At 39.9% G+C, this 16,202-nt stretch overlaps 1 protein-coding gene and 1 non-coding gene across 2 annotated transcripts; both read right to left on the bottom strand.

Annotated features, from left to right (window-relative positions):
• Positions 1–3,074: 3,074 nt before the first annotated feature.
• haus6 (HAUS augmin-like complex, subunit 6) lies at positions 3,075–14,354 on the bottom strand. Its single transcript, XM_037675652.1, has 16 exons — positions 14,153–14,354; positions 13,966–14,061; positions 13,804–13,882; positions 13,428–13,560; positions 13,161–13,305; positions 11,598–11,660; positions 11,333–11,390; positions 11,043–11,216; positions 8,464–8,660; positions 8,244–8,373; positions 7,965–8,058; positions 7,827–7,890; positions 6,144–6,273; positions 5,962–6,054; positions 3,832–3,967; positions 3,075–3,717 (listed from the first exon to the last, which is right to left on the bottom strand). The coding sequence occupies exons 1-16, from the start codon at positions 14,287–14,289 to the stop codon at positions 3,080–3,082; spliced, it is 2,367 nt and encodes a 788-aa protein (XP_037531580.1). The 5' UTR covers positions 14,290–14,354; the 3' UTR covers positions 3,075–3,079.
• Positions 7,633–7,763, bottom strand: LOC119421257. Its single transcript, XR_005187354.1, has one exon.
• Positions 14,355–16,202: the final 1,848 nt, after the last annotated feature.

The raw sequence follows: 16,202 nt of genomic DNA, 5'->3' as shown, positions 1-16,202 counted from the left end.
GAGGGCCACCTGCAGCATGAAGGACCCCACTCACCCAGCACGCTCACTTTTTGCCCCTAATCAGAAAATATATAAAATAAAATAAATAAATTATATATATATATATATATATACATACACATACATTTAACATTTAGATGTATGATTTATATACACAACTTTTTTAATAATGCACTTTAAAAACAACACCGTTGGTGGTGCTGTACACTAACACAAACAAGCATAAAAAACATAAAATCAACAGATACCGTAAAAGTAATGAACTGCCAAAATGACAAAACAACAGTAAAAACAATCAAACAAATAACTTAAAAACAGTAAAACCAACATTTCAAGCTGAGTTAAAAGCCAAAGAGAGAAAAAAAACATGTCTTCAGAGATTAGAAAACAGGAAGTGATGTCACAGGCAGCTCATTCCACAGTTTAGGGGCAGCGACTGAGAACGCTCGGTCACCTCTCAGCCTCCTGTTGGACTTTGGGACGACCAGCAGCAGCTGATCTGTTGACCTGAGAGAGCGCGAACACACAACACCATGAAGACATTTGAAAACCAATAAAAGAACCTTAAAATGAATCCAGAAACGAACTGGGAGCCAGTGTAGTGATTTTAAGACAGGGGTGATATGCTGTCGTTTTCTGGTACCAGTTAAAAGGCGAGCCGCAGCATTCTGGACCAGCTGGTTGAGTCAGTACGACTGGCTCAGACCCACATAATGTGAAACACAGTAGTCCAGACGAGTTGTAATGAAAGCATGGATTAAAATCTCAAAATGGTGTCATGCGAGAAATGCTTTGACCTTGACCACTTGTCTTACGTGATAAAAGCTGGACGCGATCACCGATTTAAATTTAACACGTTCATCTACCGGTAGTTTAAAATCATTGTCCGGCCTCACGCCCAGGTTAGTTGCTGTCTCAGTCAAATGTTTTGTTTGTCTTGTTTTAATGGCAAATAAATGTGGCTGTCATCAGCATAAAATGAAAAGAAACACATTTCCAGAGAATATATCCCAGAGTACCATATTTTCTGAACTATAAGTGGCACTTTTTTTCATAGTTTGGCCAGTCCAGTGACGTATAGTCCAAAACGACTTATATATATATATTTCTGTCTATTCATGACACAATTTTTTGAGTGACACATTAAATGTTCATTCATACTGACATGTACCAAAGAGTAAACATTACCATTTGCAGCTGTGAGAGGGCCCTCTAGGCTTTTGACAATGTTCTTCCACTTTTGCCGCCCCCAAAATTCATTTAGACACCTGAGAAAAACACAAGTAAAATGCAGCCCAAAAGAAAATTCTATTCCGCAGATAAACTGCAGGTAATAAAATATGCAAAACTACCGGATGATGTGAGGAGCTGCAGCTCTTTGAGAGTTTTCAAATTTAATTTGTAAAAACTGTTAAAAACTTGCTCAGGTATGCAAACATGTGTGCCAATGATTGAGTCTGTTGGTGTTTGTGTATTGTGATTTGTAAGAACTTTTTAGTGTTATATTTCCTGTTTTATTTTGTTATTGCATTGTATATCCATTGTTTTGTTTTTTTACTTGTCAAGGGACTGCAGATGTGAATTAGCTTTTGCTATAATCTGGCACAGCACATCAAATAGTAACATTTATGTTTGAGTTGTGCATTGTCTCTTTTTAAATAAAGTTCATTCATTCATTCAAAAAAAAAAAAAAGTTAATCGAGCAGCAGAATGAAAGTTTGGAATGAGTATTATCGCTTTATGCAACGTATAACCGCCTCTCTATCAGAGCAAGGACATTGAAAAGTCAGAAACTGCCGGCGGACTTTCAAGTCAAGGTCGCCAGTTTCCGTGAGTTCGTTAGAAAAGCAGGTAGCGAAACACAACATGTCACCGGATCACGACAGCCCCGCAGAAGAGGAGACTGCGCTTCATCTTCCTCCGGAGCTGTTCAGAAGCAACACAGAGGATGAAGAATTCAATGGATTCAGTGATGTGGAACGATTGGTGAATTTACTGGTGAGCTGCTTGTCGGACTCGTTGGCTTATGTCAATTAAGCCTGTTCAGGATCCCAATAAATGTGACTTATACTCCAAAGCGACGTGTAGTTTGGGAAATACGGTAAATAAAAGGAAAACGGAAGGGGGCCAAGTATAGATCCCTGAGGTACTCCACATGTGAGAGGCGCTAGAGGACTACACAGTACCAATACGCAAAAGCTTCTGTTGAATAGGATCTGAACCAATGTAGAGCAGGGACCCTGAATGCCCACCCAGTTCTCCAGGTGAGACAGGATCCACTGTCAAAGGCAGCAGTTAGGTCCAACAACATTAAAACCACAGTGACCAGTCTGTGGCTAAAAGAACGTCATTAAAAACTTTCAACAGTGCTGTGGTGAGTTTTAAAACCAGATTGAAACAGCTCAAGAAGATTGTGTTCTTTTAATGTTAACTGGTTCTAAACAATGTTCTCTAAGAAAAGAACACGTGTGTATACAGATTTGTATACACATACACTGAAAATAGCATATGCAGGCTGCGTACGGTTCTTCCACATGCTACTGAGGTCAGTTTGTGAAACGATTACCGGTACTCGTTTATTTGTGCCTTAAGACTTTGGTTGTCTGGTCCAATAGACGACATTAAACAAGAATAAGTGCATTAAGTTGTTTATTAAAACTCGTCTACTTCAACGTTTTATTGTAAGGTGGTTGTTTCTTGATCGTTAGCGGAGCGCAGTAAAATTAAGAATATTTCACAGGTCTTACCTTCTCAGACAGATAGGACATGAACCGTGTATCTTGTCTGAGCCTCAGAGAGTGGACCAAGAGTTTAACGGCAAAATATTTTTGTAAGACTTTGAGAAGAAAAACCATTTCTCCAAACTGCAGTCGTTCAGAGAACTACCAGTATCTACAACAGGTCAGATATTGACGTTTCATAACTTCCTCACAGACCCCCCCCCCTTTAAAAGGTTTGATTCGACACCCAAACCTAATTTATTTATTAGCGACAAACATTGTTTATTATAGTTATTTACATTCATTAGTTACAAATCATAAACAAAAGTGATGAGTTTAGAATGGACTGGTTGCTAGCGCTAACATTTCATGTCATCTACAGGGGAGATGGGGATGAGTTTTGGGAGGCTGTACTCTGGTTTCGGTTCTGGTGAAGGTGTGTCCAGTAAATCCAGATCCAGTGAAAACACCTTGTGGGGTTTTTCTGACGCTGCGAGCTCCGTCAGCCAGTCTTTGTCTCTGTAATCCAGCAGAAGACTCTCAGCTGTCCTCTCCATTGGAGAACCATCGTCGCTCGTTTGCTGGTTCTGACCCCGACAGGGCGTGGTCACTGGTGACACCTTGAAGTTCAGGACAGGGGTGCCTCCCTCTTCGTCACTAATCATGTCCACGGCTTCATCCTCAAGGCTCAGACTGTCGCAGCTCGGCAGTTCGGGGAGGGTTTCCAAGTCGAGGCTGAAGTGGACGGCGCTGCTGCCGGTGCCACTCGGGCTGTCCAGGACCTCGGTTTGGAAGGTGTCCCACAAAAAAGAGGACTTCTGTACGACCCCCTGCTGGCGGATAGAGGTGCTGTCGGTACAGGCAAAGGTCCACGAGGCGCAGGCGGGGCTCACGTCTAGCGGCTCGGTCAAGCCGACGTTCAGCTCATCCGGCGGGGAAAGTTTTGTGGCTTCGTCTTCTTCAACCGCTTTTCTCCAGGAGCTTTTCACCTCCAAAACTTAAAAAAAAAAGAAAAAGAAAAAAAGAGACGTTACTTTAATAATAAAAATAGTTTTTAAGTCATAATACAGAATTCAGACCATAAAGGCTAAAAGAAAGCGACTTTGCTTACTCAGGCTCTCCGGGGTCCGAGGCAGCTGTTTTCTAGCGGAGAACGGATCTCTCTGAAGAGTGGTGAGAAGGTTCTCCAGATCTACACGTTTAGCTCGGCCCTCTGCAGGACTGGCTGCAGTTACAGCGTCTGCGAACTAACACACAAACAGCTAAAGACACCGTCGTCCTCGACGGAAACTCAGACCACGACCATCACTGGGCTCGAGCAGCATCCATGAGCGTCGGGGAAGAAACTAAGATTTGTTTTGACTCGGGGATTTAAGTTCGGTCAAATTCGCTACTCTTATTTTGAAATGCCTTAAAGTTCAGGCTCCTTGTGCCCAGTGACCTACTGGTTCGCCTCCAACCCACAGGTTCAGAAATTGTGGAGGACCTGGGGGCTTCAGGACGCATTTTTTTTTGTAAAACTATCTTGGGGCAAACTGTCTTTTCTGTACGAGGAATCAATATTTGTGCACGTGTATGTGCACATTTTTCAGCTACTTTCAGCTGTTTTGTGCTCCTTTCAGATTCTTTCTGCTAACTGCAACATTTTTGTGCTTCTTCCAACTTCTTTCTGCTAATTTCAGCTTGTTATGTTCCTTTCAGCAAGTTTCAGCTTTTTCTGCTATTTTAGCTATTTAGCAGTTTTTATGCTAATTTTAGTTTTTTCAGCCAATTCCACATTTTTTGCACTAATTTCTACTTTTTTATACCCAGTTCATAAAAAAAATGTGCTCTCTCCACTTCCTTCTGGTAATTTAAGCTTCTCTCTATTTAGTTACTTTTCGGCTGTTTTTTTAAACTAATTTCAGCTTTTTTCAGATTTCCACTTTTTGTGCTCATTTCTGCTTTTTTCAGGCCAACTGGGCAAACACGTTCTTTCTGCAAATTAAGCAACTTTTCAGCTGATTTTTATTTTTTACTGATTTCAACTTTTTTTTTTTTTTAGATAATTTCCACTTTCTGTGTTCATTTCTGCTTTCAGCCTAATTGGACAAACACATTCTTTCTGCTTTCTTCTGCTAATTTAAGCTTGTTCTAGCTTTTTAGCTACATTTTTAACTTTTTTTTTTTAAATCCAATTTCAACTGTTTTCAGATCAATTCAAGTTTTTCATGGCAGTTTCTACTTCCAGCTTAATTAAGTTATTTGTGCTACTTTCAGCTTGTTATGCTCCTTTCAGCGTAACTATGCTAGTTTCAGCCATTTCAGCTACCTTTTTTAGCTGTTTTTAAGCTCATTTTAGCTATATCAGCAAATTCCACATTTTTAAAGCTCATTTCAGCTCTTTTCACTTCCTTCTGGTAGTTTAAGCTTCTTTCTTTCTTTCAGCTACTTTTCAGCCATTTGTGTGCCAATTTCAGCTATTTAGCTACTTTCCTAATTTCTGCTTATTTAAACCTATTTCAGCAAACACGCGTTCTTTCTGCTTATTTCTGCTAATTTAGGCTTGTTCTTCCACATCAGCTTGTTTTTTAGTTTATTTCAGCTGTTTTTCAGCAAGTTATTCTGCAATAAACATTCACACTTCATTTTCACAGGAAATGCAATGTCTCTAGTTTATTATCTTAATATTGGTAATATTCTGTTTTAATCTGCTCTGGGGACGAGTTTGCAAATTATTGTTTGATATTAATTTATTCATAAAGCAGCATTTTTTTTCTGCGACAACTGAAAAAAAATCTCTCGCCGACGTAGTTGAGCAAACAAAATTACGCCGTCTTGTTCTCGCACGAGCTCCGGGAACTCGTTCTGCGCCACAAGGTCCGAGCAGAACCTTTTCTCACAGGGGTACGCGTCAGCTGTTGTGTGACGAGTCAGAACTTTGTGGGCGTGTTCAGGTGGAAACGCAGGTGAAGTAGCTGCTCTCGTTTTACTCGCTCTGCTGAGGAGCAGCTGGCCGAGGCCGTTCGGAAATACGGACATCAAAACTTCTGAAGATGGTCAGAGAGCTCGTGGAAGGAGATTACGGTAAATTTACAAACTTGATCTTTCCTATAAAACTGACCGATCATTTTTGAGTTGGCTAAAGTAGATTAGCTGTGTCGGCCATTTTGAATTGGCCTCATGAGGTATTTAGCTAACGCTAAACACGGACAAAAACATCATCAGCCTCTGCTGATAAAAACCAGAGTCATCAAACTACCTGATCAGCAAGGTTTTCATACTCCAAGTTCAAGATCTGGGTTTTTGGCTTCGATGGAGCGATCTTCTGATGGGTTGTCTTCCCGACACTGGCCTAAAAGAAAAACTGACGTTACAAATGTTGATCGAATCCGGTACGACCTGAATGAAACCCAGCGAGCTCACCTGGAGTAAAGCTCTCACCTGAAATTGTGGCGGAGGCTTCTGACGAGGAGACGGCGGAGTGTCAAACAGCCAGTCCAGAGACGTATTTACCGGTACTTGTGATACTTTGGCAGCGGCTCCTTCAGGCGCCTCAGCAGCTGTCGGGAAACTGCTTGGAAACAACAAGTGTGGTTTTTATTTGAACTAGAAAAAAACCAGACCTTTCTGATTAATGTGACAGTGGACTCAGCTCAGGCAGACTGAAAACAACCATTTATGGACGGATTTACAAGCAGAAGGAAGTTTTGATTAAACATGAATTATTTGACCGTCCTGCTGTTGAACAACTTATGTTTTTATTTAAGAGTCCCCAAATGGCAATAAAGAAAAATATGAAAGAAATAGAAATTGGCACGTAAATTGATTTAGCCATAAAGGATAAAACCTTTAATTTTCTCAAGACTAGAATAAGACTGGCTAAATCACAGTTTATGCTTTTTTTAACGTTTGTATTTATTTATTGTGTGAATGTTTATGAAGCATTCACAATATTGTGAGCTCCTTTTACATTTTTACTGCTAAATGCTAACTACAATATTTTTGTGCTTTTAACTTTTTTCTGCTAATTTCAGCGCGTTATGCTCCTTGCAGCTTATTTCTGCAAGTTTCAGCTTTTTCTGCCCTTTGGGCTGTTTTTATGCTAATTTTAGCATATTCAGCTAATTCCATATTTTTGCGCTCATTTCAACTTTTTTTCAGCCCAAATGTACCCTCCCCCCTTCCTTCTTGTAATTTCAGCTTCTTCCTGCCTTTTTAGCTACTTTTCAGCTGTTTTCTTTCTTCTAATTTCAGCTTTTTTCAGATAATTTCTACCTTTTTGTGCTCATTTCTGCTTCTTTCAGCAAAAGTTTTTTCCGCTTTCTTCCAATTTAAACTTGTTCTACCGTTTCAGCTAGCTTTTTTTTTAGCTAATTTCAGCTATTTTTCAGATAAATTCAAGTTTTTTGTGGTTATTTTTTGCTACTTTCAGCCTAATAAACTTCTGCTAATTTCAGCTTATGCTCCTTTCAGCTAGTTTACACCTTTTCTGCTATTCCAGCTACTTTTTAGTAGTTTTATGGAAATTTTCGCATTTTCGGCTACTACATTTTTTAAGCTCATTTCAGCTCTTTCCACTTCCTTCTCGTAGGTTAACTTGATTCTGACTTTTCAGCTACTTTTTGATTTTTTTTTAGCTAATTTCCTCCATTTTTGTGCTCATTTCTGCTTATTTAAAACTAATTCAGCAAATATGCGTTCTTCCTGCTTTCTTTTGCCAACATACGCTTGTTCTTTCATTTCAGCTACATTTGAGCATTGTTTAGCTAATTTTCAGCAAGTTTTTCCTGCAATAAGCATTCACACTGTATTTTCGTAGGAAATGCAATTTCTCTAGTTATTTTAAGATAATCTTTCTTGTCCGATGTCCAGTTGGGCTCCACCACCACATAACGCCTGACTGGTGCATTTCCAGTGAACACCATGATCAAAGTGTCTGCTCCGTATCTGTCCGTGGCGATTTCTCTCAAGTCGCCGCGGTCATCAGAAAGCAGGGACGCTCTGGGGAGAACCAGTGACGGGCAGACCACAGCTTTGGACTGTCCAGGTATCTGCCTCCCATCATAAATTAACTACTGGTGTTGCTGGGTTCTGCTCAGCAGCTGCTACAAGAGACTCCGTTACCTGTTCATGCTAAGACTGCTTGTGTTTACGACTTCCTCTGGTTCACGGTCGGCTGGCTTCTCTTCTGAAAGTGAAAATGAAACATTTAGAAAACAAACGAGTGTTCAAATGCGGACAGCGGAGTCGAACTCGGCTCACCTGGAAGTTTTGCAGGAAACTGTGAAAACACGTACGATGCCTCAGCAGCCGGTTCGAAAGACAGAGGAGCCATGGGTGAAAGGAAATCAAGAGCCTGAACATAAAAGGTAGAGCGAAGCAACAGAACATCGTTCAGAAGAGACGTCACGGACCCGACAGGATTCTGAGACTTTTGCCACAAACTCATGTGACTGAATGTCCCCCGCCTGTTTCAGACCGGCGGCGTTTTATTTTTGCTACAGCCGTCGTTTGAAAACTTAACGCAGAGGCACCACTCACAGGATCTTCATTCAGGAACGAGACCAGAGGCGTTTCCTTCAGAGTTTCGCTCCACCTCTTGTCCCACTCAGCCTCCAGTTCTCTGACGGACCTCCTCATTTCTGGAAGCTCTTCCTTGGAAAGCTTTTGCCTGAATGAGCAGCAGAACCGAACAGAACATTATGAATCGTTTAAAAAATAATAATAAATTGTTAACATTAGAGTAAAACCTGTTTTGTACCTGATGAGGTGGAGCTCCTGCAGCACCCGGGACAAATGGCGACTCTTCTCCTGCAGGTTCTGAGAACTGGGCCGGGATTCGGGGGCAGGAGAGACCCGAGCACGCTGCTCCTTCAGGAGCTGCAGGGCGTGGTTCGACAGCTCCAGCACGCAGAGGAGCTTCAGCTGGCCGGCTTCATACACACTCCCTGAATTGAGCTAAAACACAGAGAAGACAACAACTTTAAACGTTTACAAACACATCCGTCCAAACACTTATTTAAAGTTACCGTAACTGCCGGTGTACAAGCCGCTACTTTTATCTCACACATTGGTTTATATGAAGTGGCTAATTGGTGCATTTGTTTCACAATTTATAATTTTATATTTTATTTTGACAGACTTCCTGCCGTTTCTTGGCAGCTTCCTGCTGCTGAATGACATTTTCCTTCGACGGAGCTGGGCGCTCACCTAGCTGCCCTGCACCCACTCCTCTTGGAGGAGAACTTTAGTGACGGAGCGAACGTCCTCGGAATCACATGAACCAAACCTCTGGCTCGGGGTTTCAATTTTCCTACCGTAACTCCACCCACTCTGTCGTCATGTGACCAGAAGTCTAGCCTGAATGAGCAATGAGGTCCTCTCGAGGACCATCTCCCAACAGAGACGTGCATTCATTTCAGCGATAGTGGAAAACGCACGGAGACTCTCTTAACGTGGTCAATCTGGCTGTCGAAGGAGGAAACAGCAGCTGCCGAGAGAGAGACGACGTTTTTATGAGCCTCGAAGAAGACTTTAGCGCACGAGGACGAAGAGCACAGCGCGACGAGTGACTTTTGGTCGACTAACGGTACTTTTAAATTTTTTTTTAGCTGTGTTAAAGGCATTTTTCAGATAAATAAATAAAATAAATTTACTGGCTGTTCCTCTCCTCCCGGGTTACGAGGCTCCGCTGAGCAAAAGTCGTCAAAATGTATTTTCAAAGCGGTGAAGTCTGGTTCATATTTTAACAAAAGTTTTTAAATATTTCTGTTCACTGTAAATATGTGTTTAAATGCCAGGATCTCATTTAAGTGCACGTCCCAGCACGGAGCGGAGACGACGAATGGGAGGGGCTCTTCCCTCCTCTTCCTCCTCCTCCTCCTCCGAGCTCCGCAGAAATCACGTCAAATTTATTTAGAAAGTACATTTAAAAACTACGACGGAGTTTTAGGGCCGCGCAAAAAAAATAAAGATTAAAATATAAAAATCACATTGCCATGCTAAGAATTTTTTTTTTTTAAGAATAAAAACGTACGACTTTTTTTTTTTTTTTTCCCCCCAGCCGTCTATTAATATTTTTTTTCCACGAGTCGGATCAACGACGCGACCTGTCAATCAATCCAGTAGGCGTGTCCGCAAATGACCAATCCGAAGCTAAAAGTTTCTTACCTGCAGCGAGCTGGAACGTAGCACCTTCCTGTAAGCAGCATACAAAAACTAGAGATGCACCGATCCGATACAAATATCGGTACCGATATAAAAACATGCGCTAGCGAACTCACCACACAGATGGTTTTCAAAATGGAGCGAGTGAAAGGATCAGCCGTCTGGAACCATTTCACACTGGCTCAGCCAACACATGCGACAGCTACGTGCAATACGTGCACAGCGACGGTTCCAGGGGGTGTCACTAAAACTTCCAGTTATAACGTTCAACTTAATCAAGCATCTCCAGAGATTTCACCCTAAAGAGCACGCCGAGTTTGTTGAACAGAGTTCAACAGTTTTTCTGCATCAGATTGATATAGACCGATATCAAAAGTCAGATATCGGGAGTGGAAAAAGTGGTGCATCCCCAACAAAAACACAGTAGGTGGCAGTATTGGAACAAGTTTTGAGTAAGAGTGTCAATAACAATAAAGTTTAACAAACATTCTTCATTTTAACACAGTTAAAATGCGTAAACTCTTCATTATTGCGTCGGAGTTTGGATAATATTACGACTCGTTTAGCTTCGGATTTGTCGTTTGCTGACACGCCTACTGGACTGATTGACAGGTCGAGTCGTGGATCTGACTCGTGGGAACAAAAAATTAATGCAGCTGTAAAAAAAAAAAGAAGTCTCGTACAAATTTATTTCCGCAATTTTATGGCTAAAAAAAAAAAAAAAAAAAAAAAAAAAAGTAATTTTTTTTTACCGTGGCCCTAAAGATCCGTTGTAAAAAACAGCTGCTGGTACCAAAACGTGCAACAATAAAAATCAACGGTGTTCATTCTGTAGGTTGAATGGTTTTAGCCACGAGTCAGACAGCGAAGCATCATGAACACTTATGACATCACCGAGCCAAAGTCAGTGAAACGCCACCCGGTGGCTGGTTCTTGTACTGCAACAAGAGCAGAACGCCAGGAGCTGGGCACTGATTGTGATAATGAAACGCGTGTACCTGCAGCTTAATAACCAGAGCGTCTTATTTATGTACAAAATTATGATGAATCTTAAATTTAGTATGTGCAGCTGAGAGTCAAGTGCGTTCTGTAGCCTGGCAGCTACGATGTGCTTTTACAGAAAAGCAGACATTTAAGTATTTTCTTGAGTTTTGTAAACAAAAAGATTCTCACCTGATGTGGGAGCTGTTCAATCCTCTCCTGCAGACAGCGAGGGATTTGAAGGGCTCGATCCGTTCCGTCCAGGACGTTCTGTTCCACGTCCCCCTTCAGGACAGTTTCCATGGCGCTCCGCTCCTCTCTGATGGTCGACAGCATCGCTTCAACGTCCGACCACAGGGAGCGCACCTTGAAGAACAAAACTGCACTGTTAAAAATGAACGTTTTACGCGTTTCGACCACATCTTTAGCCGACTGTCAACAGTTTCACTTGTTTTTGGCGGCTTTAAAGATGTAAAACAAACCTTTCGGATCTTCTCGGAGCGAGAAGGTTCGACCTCTGCAGAATCAGGACTGCAACGCCTAAAAGTAAACAAGTCTGTTTAAATCACTTTCGTCAATAAGCGTAACCTGTGTTGGCAAAATGAGTCGGAGAACACAAGCTGTAGAGCAAAATACATTTTGAAAGTTGGAAAAATAACTCGACACTGAAAAGTTCCTGAATGAGTCATTTTGCAGCAGAGGTCACAAATTTGAGGCCGCACTGTGGATAGAAAAAGTGAAACTTACTTTAGCAGTTCATCATATTTGGCACTTTCTGCTTTAATGTCCCTCATGGACTTTACCAGACCCCTGAAGAACAAAAACACCCCGCGTGAATATTGAAGTTTTTCTACAGCAACGCTGGAAAACACACGAGAACTCCATTCATCGCAGATTCAGAGACCATTTAAGCTGATGTTGGAAACAAAGCAAAAAGTTTGGATTTATTTTTGTGGCGTAGCTAAAAACAGAAACGTGAGCGAGCTCAAACCAAAATGATCTGATGTGAAGAGGGCAGGACAAGATTATCTTAATTATTCAAGCAGGCGAAGCACAAAACAAGATTTATAGTGAACGCAATGTGCTGTTAAAACTCGACGTTTTGTATTGGTGCATCTTTAGCTTTTTGAAACATTTAGCCTTTTCTGCCATTTTTTTTTCTCTTATAAAATGAATTGAGCTCATTTTCCGTCCTTCAGATCTTTAGATGTGTTTACAACCTTTAACTGCTCCTTTCACATTTTGTTCTGCTTCAGCTTCTTTTCTGCTAACAACAACATTTTTGTGCTGCTTCTAACTTCTTTCTGCTAATTATTTCAGCTTGTTATGCTCTCAGACTTTTCTATTATTTCAGCTATTATTTAGCTGTTTTATGCTAATTTTAGCCTTTTCAGCCAACTCCATATTTTTACTCTCATTTCAACTTTTTTCAGCCTAATTCAGCAGAAATGTCCTCTCCCCACTTCCTTCTTGTAATTTCAGCTTCTTTCTGCTCATTTAGCTACTTTTCAGCTGTTTTTTTCTTCTAATTTAACCTTTTTTGCAGACGATTTCCACTTTTTTGTGCTCGTTTCTGCTTCTTTCAGTTTAATTGGGCAACTGCGTTATTTCTGCTTTCTTCTGCTAATTTAAGCTTGTTCTACCTTTTCAGCTACCTTTATGAATAACATTTTTTAGCTAATTTCAGCCATTTTCAGATAAATTCAAGCTTTTCATCGTAATTTCTGCTACTTTCAGCCTAATTAATTTATTTCTGATCATTTCAGCTTGTTATGCTTCTTTCAACTTGTCTGCTTGTTTCAGCTTTTTCTGATATTTCGGCTACTAGTTAGCCGTCTTGTGCTAAACTTGGCTTTTTCAGCTAACTTCAGCTCTATCTGCTTCTTTCCGGAAGTTTACGCTTCTTTCTGCCTTTTCAGCTACTTTTTTTCCATTGTTGCAATTTTCTGGTTTTTTAAGCTACTGTAATTGTCTAATTTTTGTGCTAACTTCTGTTTATTTAAACCTAATTCAGCAAAGTGTTCTTTCTGCTTTCTTCTGCTAATTTAAGCTTGTTCTTCCATTTCAGCTACATTTCAAAATGTTTTTAGCTAATTTCTGCCATTTTTCAGCAAGTTCTTCTGCAAAAAGCATTCACACTGTGTTTTCGCAGGAAATGAAATTTATCTAGTTGGCAAATGTTTTCCTCCATGTTAGAATTCATTTGTTTATTTAATTCTGACAAACTGAAAAAAGATTTTGCGCATCCCGCTCTATCCGATTAGAATCATCTCCACCCAGCTGCAGGGGGGACGACGGAGTAGGACTTACTGGGCTCGCTTCTGGTACTCGTGGAGAAAACGGTCCTGATCAACCGCAGCCTTCAGAAACCTCGAACGGACCAGGTTGAACCTTCTAACAGCCACATCTGCGGAGGAGGCCGGCGTCGCTGCTGCTTCAGGGACCCAGCTGCCATCTGACAATAACACAGGACGATTACTGTGAGACGGACTTAACTCATTAGAATGAAAAAACGTGTACAAAGCTACGATTAAGTTGACGATCCAAACTACGGGCGCAGAAATTAAAGAGCGGTACTTTTGTTGAACGTCTTCATCTCCTGCAGCATGACGCAGCTGGCCAAATGAAGCATCAAGCTGATAAACTTGGGGCCGCCAGGAGACTGGAACAACGACGCCACGACTTTGGATCCTGCGTTTGCAGAGTCATCCTACAAAGAGTGCAAAAATAAAAGAGACAGACACTAAAATGATTGAGAGCAGGGTAGATGGTCCAGCACGTAACATCGTAATGGACTCCAGAAAGAGCAGGAGTGGAGAAAAAAGAAACACGCTTTAATTCAACTTCTGACTGTGTAGGAACCTTTATCTACGAAAGGAGAAAACAACACCAGTAAGAGACCCGAGAACAAAAGCAAGATGCCAAATAGGTAATTAAAAATAATAATGTTTACCATTATTTCCCGCAGCCAGGAACAAGTGAGTTTGCGGAACTCCGCATCTGCTTTGTGGTTCAAAACGGGCCAGCAGTGCCTGAAACAAAAAATACATTTAATAATGTCAGTAAACCACAGCTTCTGGTAAACACCTGATGACGTCATCAGGCCTGTCTTTACCTGTACGTTTCATGAAATCTTGCGGGGTTGAGTTTCTCCAACAGGAAATGGGTTACTATGTAAAAGGCGTCTTTGTTTGGTTTGTCGAACATGTTCCTATATGATACACAAACAGAAAACAAGAAGTAAAAGAAACATTAAAGTTACCAGAACAGGGAAAGATGAGGTAAACGTGGAGTGAACTCACGGTCCCAAGTTGAGATACTTCATGTTGGTTTTGCTGGTGATGGATGAAGCCGCAGCGTCGGGTTGAAACCCCAGGCCGAGCAGAGAAAACCACAGATACTGTCCGTTTTTCCTCTGCATTGGTGTCGGGTTTGCCATTGTTAAGATCGTTTTTTTTTTTATTCCTGAGAGTAAAATGTAGTAAAAACAAAACAAAAACCGAGTCGTCTTCACAAAACGCGACCGAGCTAGTTAGCTACGGCGCTAACTTCAACGTTTACGTCCAGCAGGAAACTCGAGTTCTCAAGTTAAAAAAGACGGACATTTCAACAAAAATTAAAAAACAAACATCAAAAATAACTTTTAACTCACGGTCTGTAAAATATAAACCTCTTGGAACTAACTAACTTTCATTTGGACATTTGTTTAAACTTATACACTAATACTAAAGAAACGCAAACCGCCAATTTTTCCTAATAACCCGGATGCTGTTCTAATCTACATCCGGTTCAGATACGAAGTTTCCAAAGTAAAACTACAGTTTGAAAAAAAAAAGGCGTTCATTTTGACCAAATTTTACAAACACTAATGTGTTTCTGTATTTAAAACATGGCCAAAACAAAAACAAATAAATAATTATAACACGTTTAAAAGTTTTTTCCAACAAAAAACTTAATAGATGCACTAAACAAGTGCAAAAACTGCAAATCTTAGCTAAGCTTCAGCATGAAATTACTGTTTAGCTTGTGAATATTATTTTTCTTCACATGTATGAGATATATATATATATATATATATATATATATATATATATATATTTCATAGATATAACAAATCATATTTGTGCATTTTCCAACCTGCAATATAGATTAAAACAGTGGCTCCTTTTTAAAAATCACAATTGACATTTTTTTTGTAACTTTACATTTTTCTTCACATTACAAACTGTAAATTCAAGGCGTAAAACGTGTAAAATAAAGCTGACCAGACACCACATGTTTTGGCTTAAACATAAAAGTTATTGTTTCTATTTTAGTTCCAATATATGTAAAACTGCTAAATAGGCATTAAAATTCAATAATCCAATGGGCATCAGGGCGTACTTCTTACAAAACGATACTAAACGTGTAACTTTGATTGTATACTAACACAATTTGAATACTGATATAGCCATTAGTATACATTATGCCATTTAAGTGACTTAAGGGTATAGGACCACGTTCATATTCACTAGCTTTCATGCCTTGATAGTTTTATTTAAATATAAAAAAAATGGTTAATGATCATATACTTGTGTATGCAAAAATTATAGATATTAAAAAAAAATCTTTGAGATCTTCCCAGAGGAGCTTTTCAGACTAAATCTTAAACTATCAGAGCAAAGTTCAGCTGTCGGTTGAACTTCAGCCTCAGATCAAATGAACATTTCACTTGAGCTGTGATGAAACAAATCTGCCACGTTAAAGAGCAACAGCGACTACAGAAATCACATTTCCTGCAAAAATGAAGTGAGAATTATTGCTGAAAAACAGCTGAAATTAGCTAAAGCATGCTGAAATGGAAGAACAAGTCTAAGTTAGCAGAAGAGAGCAGAAAGAACACATTTGCTGAATTAGGTTTAAATAAGCAGAAATGAGCACAAAAAAGAAGAAATTATCTGAAAATGCAGAAATATGTAAAAAAAAAAAAAAAACAGCTAAACAGTAGCTAAAAAAGCAGAAGCTTAAATTACCAGAAGCAAGTGGAGAGAGCACATTTTTGCTGAATTAGGCTGAAAAATGTTGAAATGTGTTCAAAAAATGCGGAATTAGCTGAAAAGGCTAAAATTAGCATAACAGCTAAATAGTAGCTGAATTAATAGAAATAGCTGAAACTTGCATAAATAAGCTGAAAGGAGCACAAAACAACTGAAATTAGCTGAATAAAAAATGTACAAGGAAGCTGATAGAAGCTGAAGTAGAACAAAATGTGAAAGGAGCAGTTAAAGGTTGTAAACAGATCTAAAGATCTGAAGGATGTAAAATGAGCTCAATTCATTTTCTATGAGAAAAAAACGACAGAAAAGGCTAAAT

The sequence above is a fragment of the Nematolebias whitei genome, chromosome 1 (assembly GCF_014905685.2).
Source record: "Nematolebias whitei isolate Nwh7 chromosome 1, NemWhi1, whole genome shotgun sequence".
Classification (NCBI taxonomy): Eukaryota; Metazoa; Chordata; class Actinopteri; order Cyprinodontiformes; family Rivulidae; genus Nematolebias; species Nematolebias whitei.
This window is presented reverse-complemented; position numbering and strand designations above follow the sequence as displayed.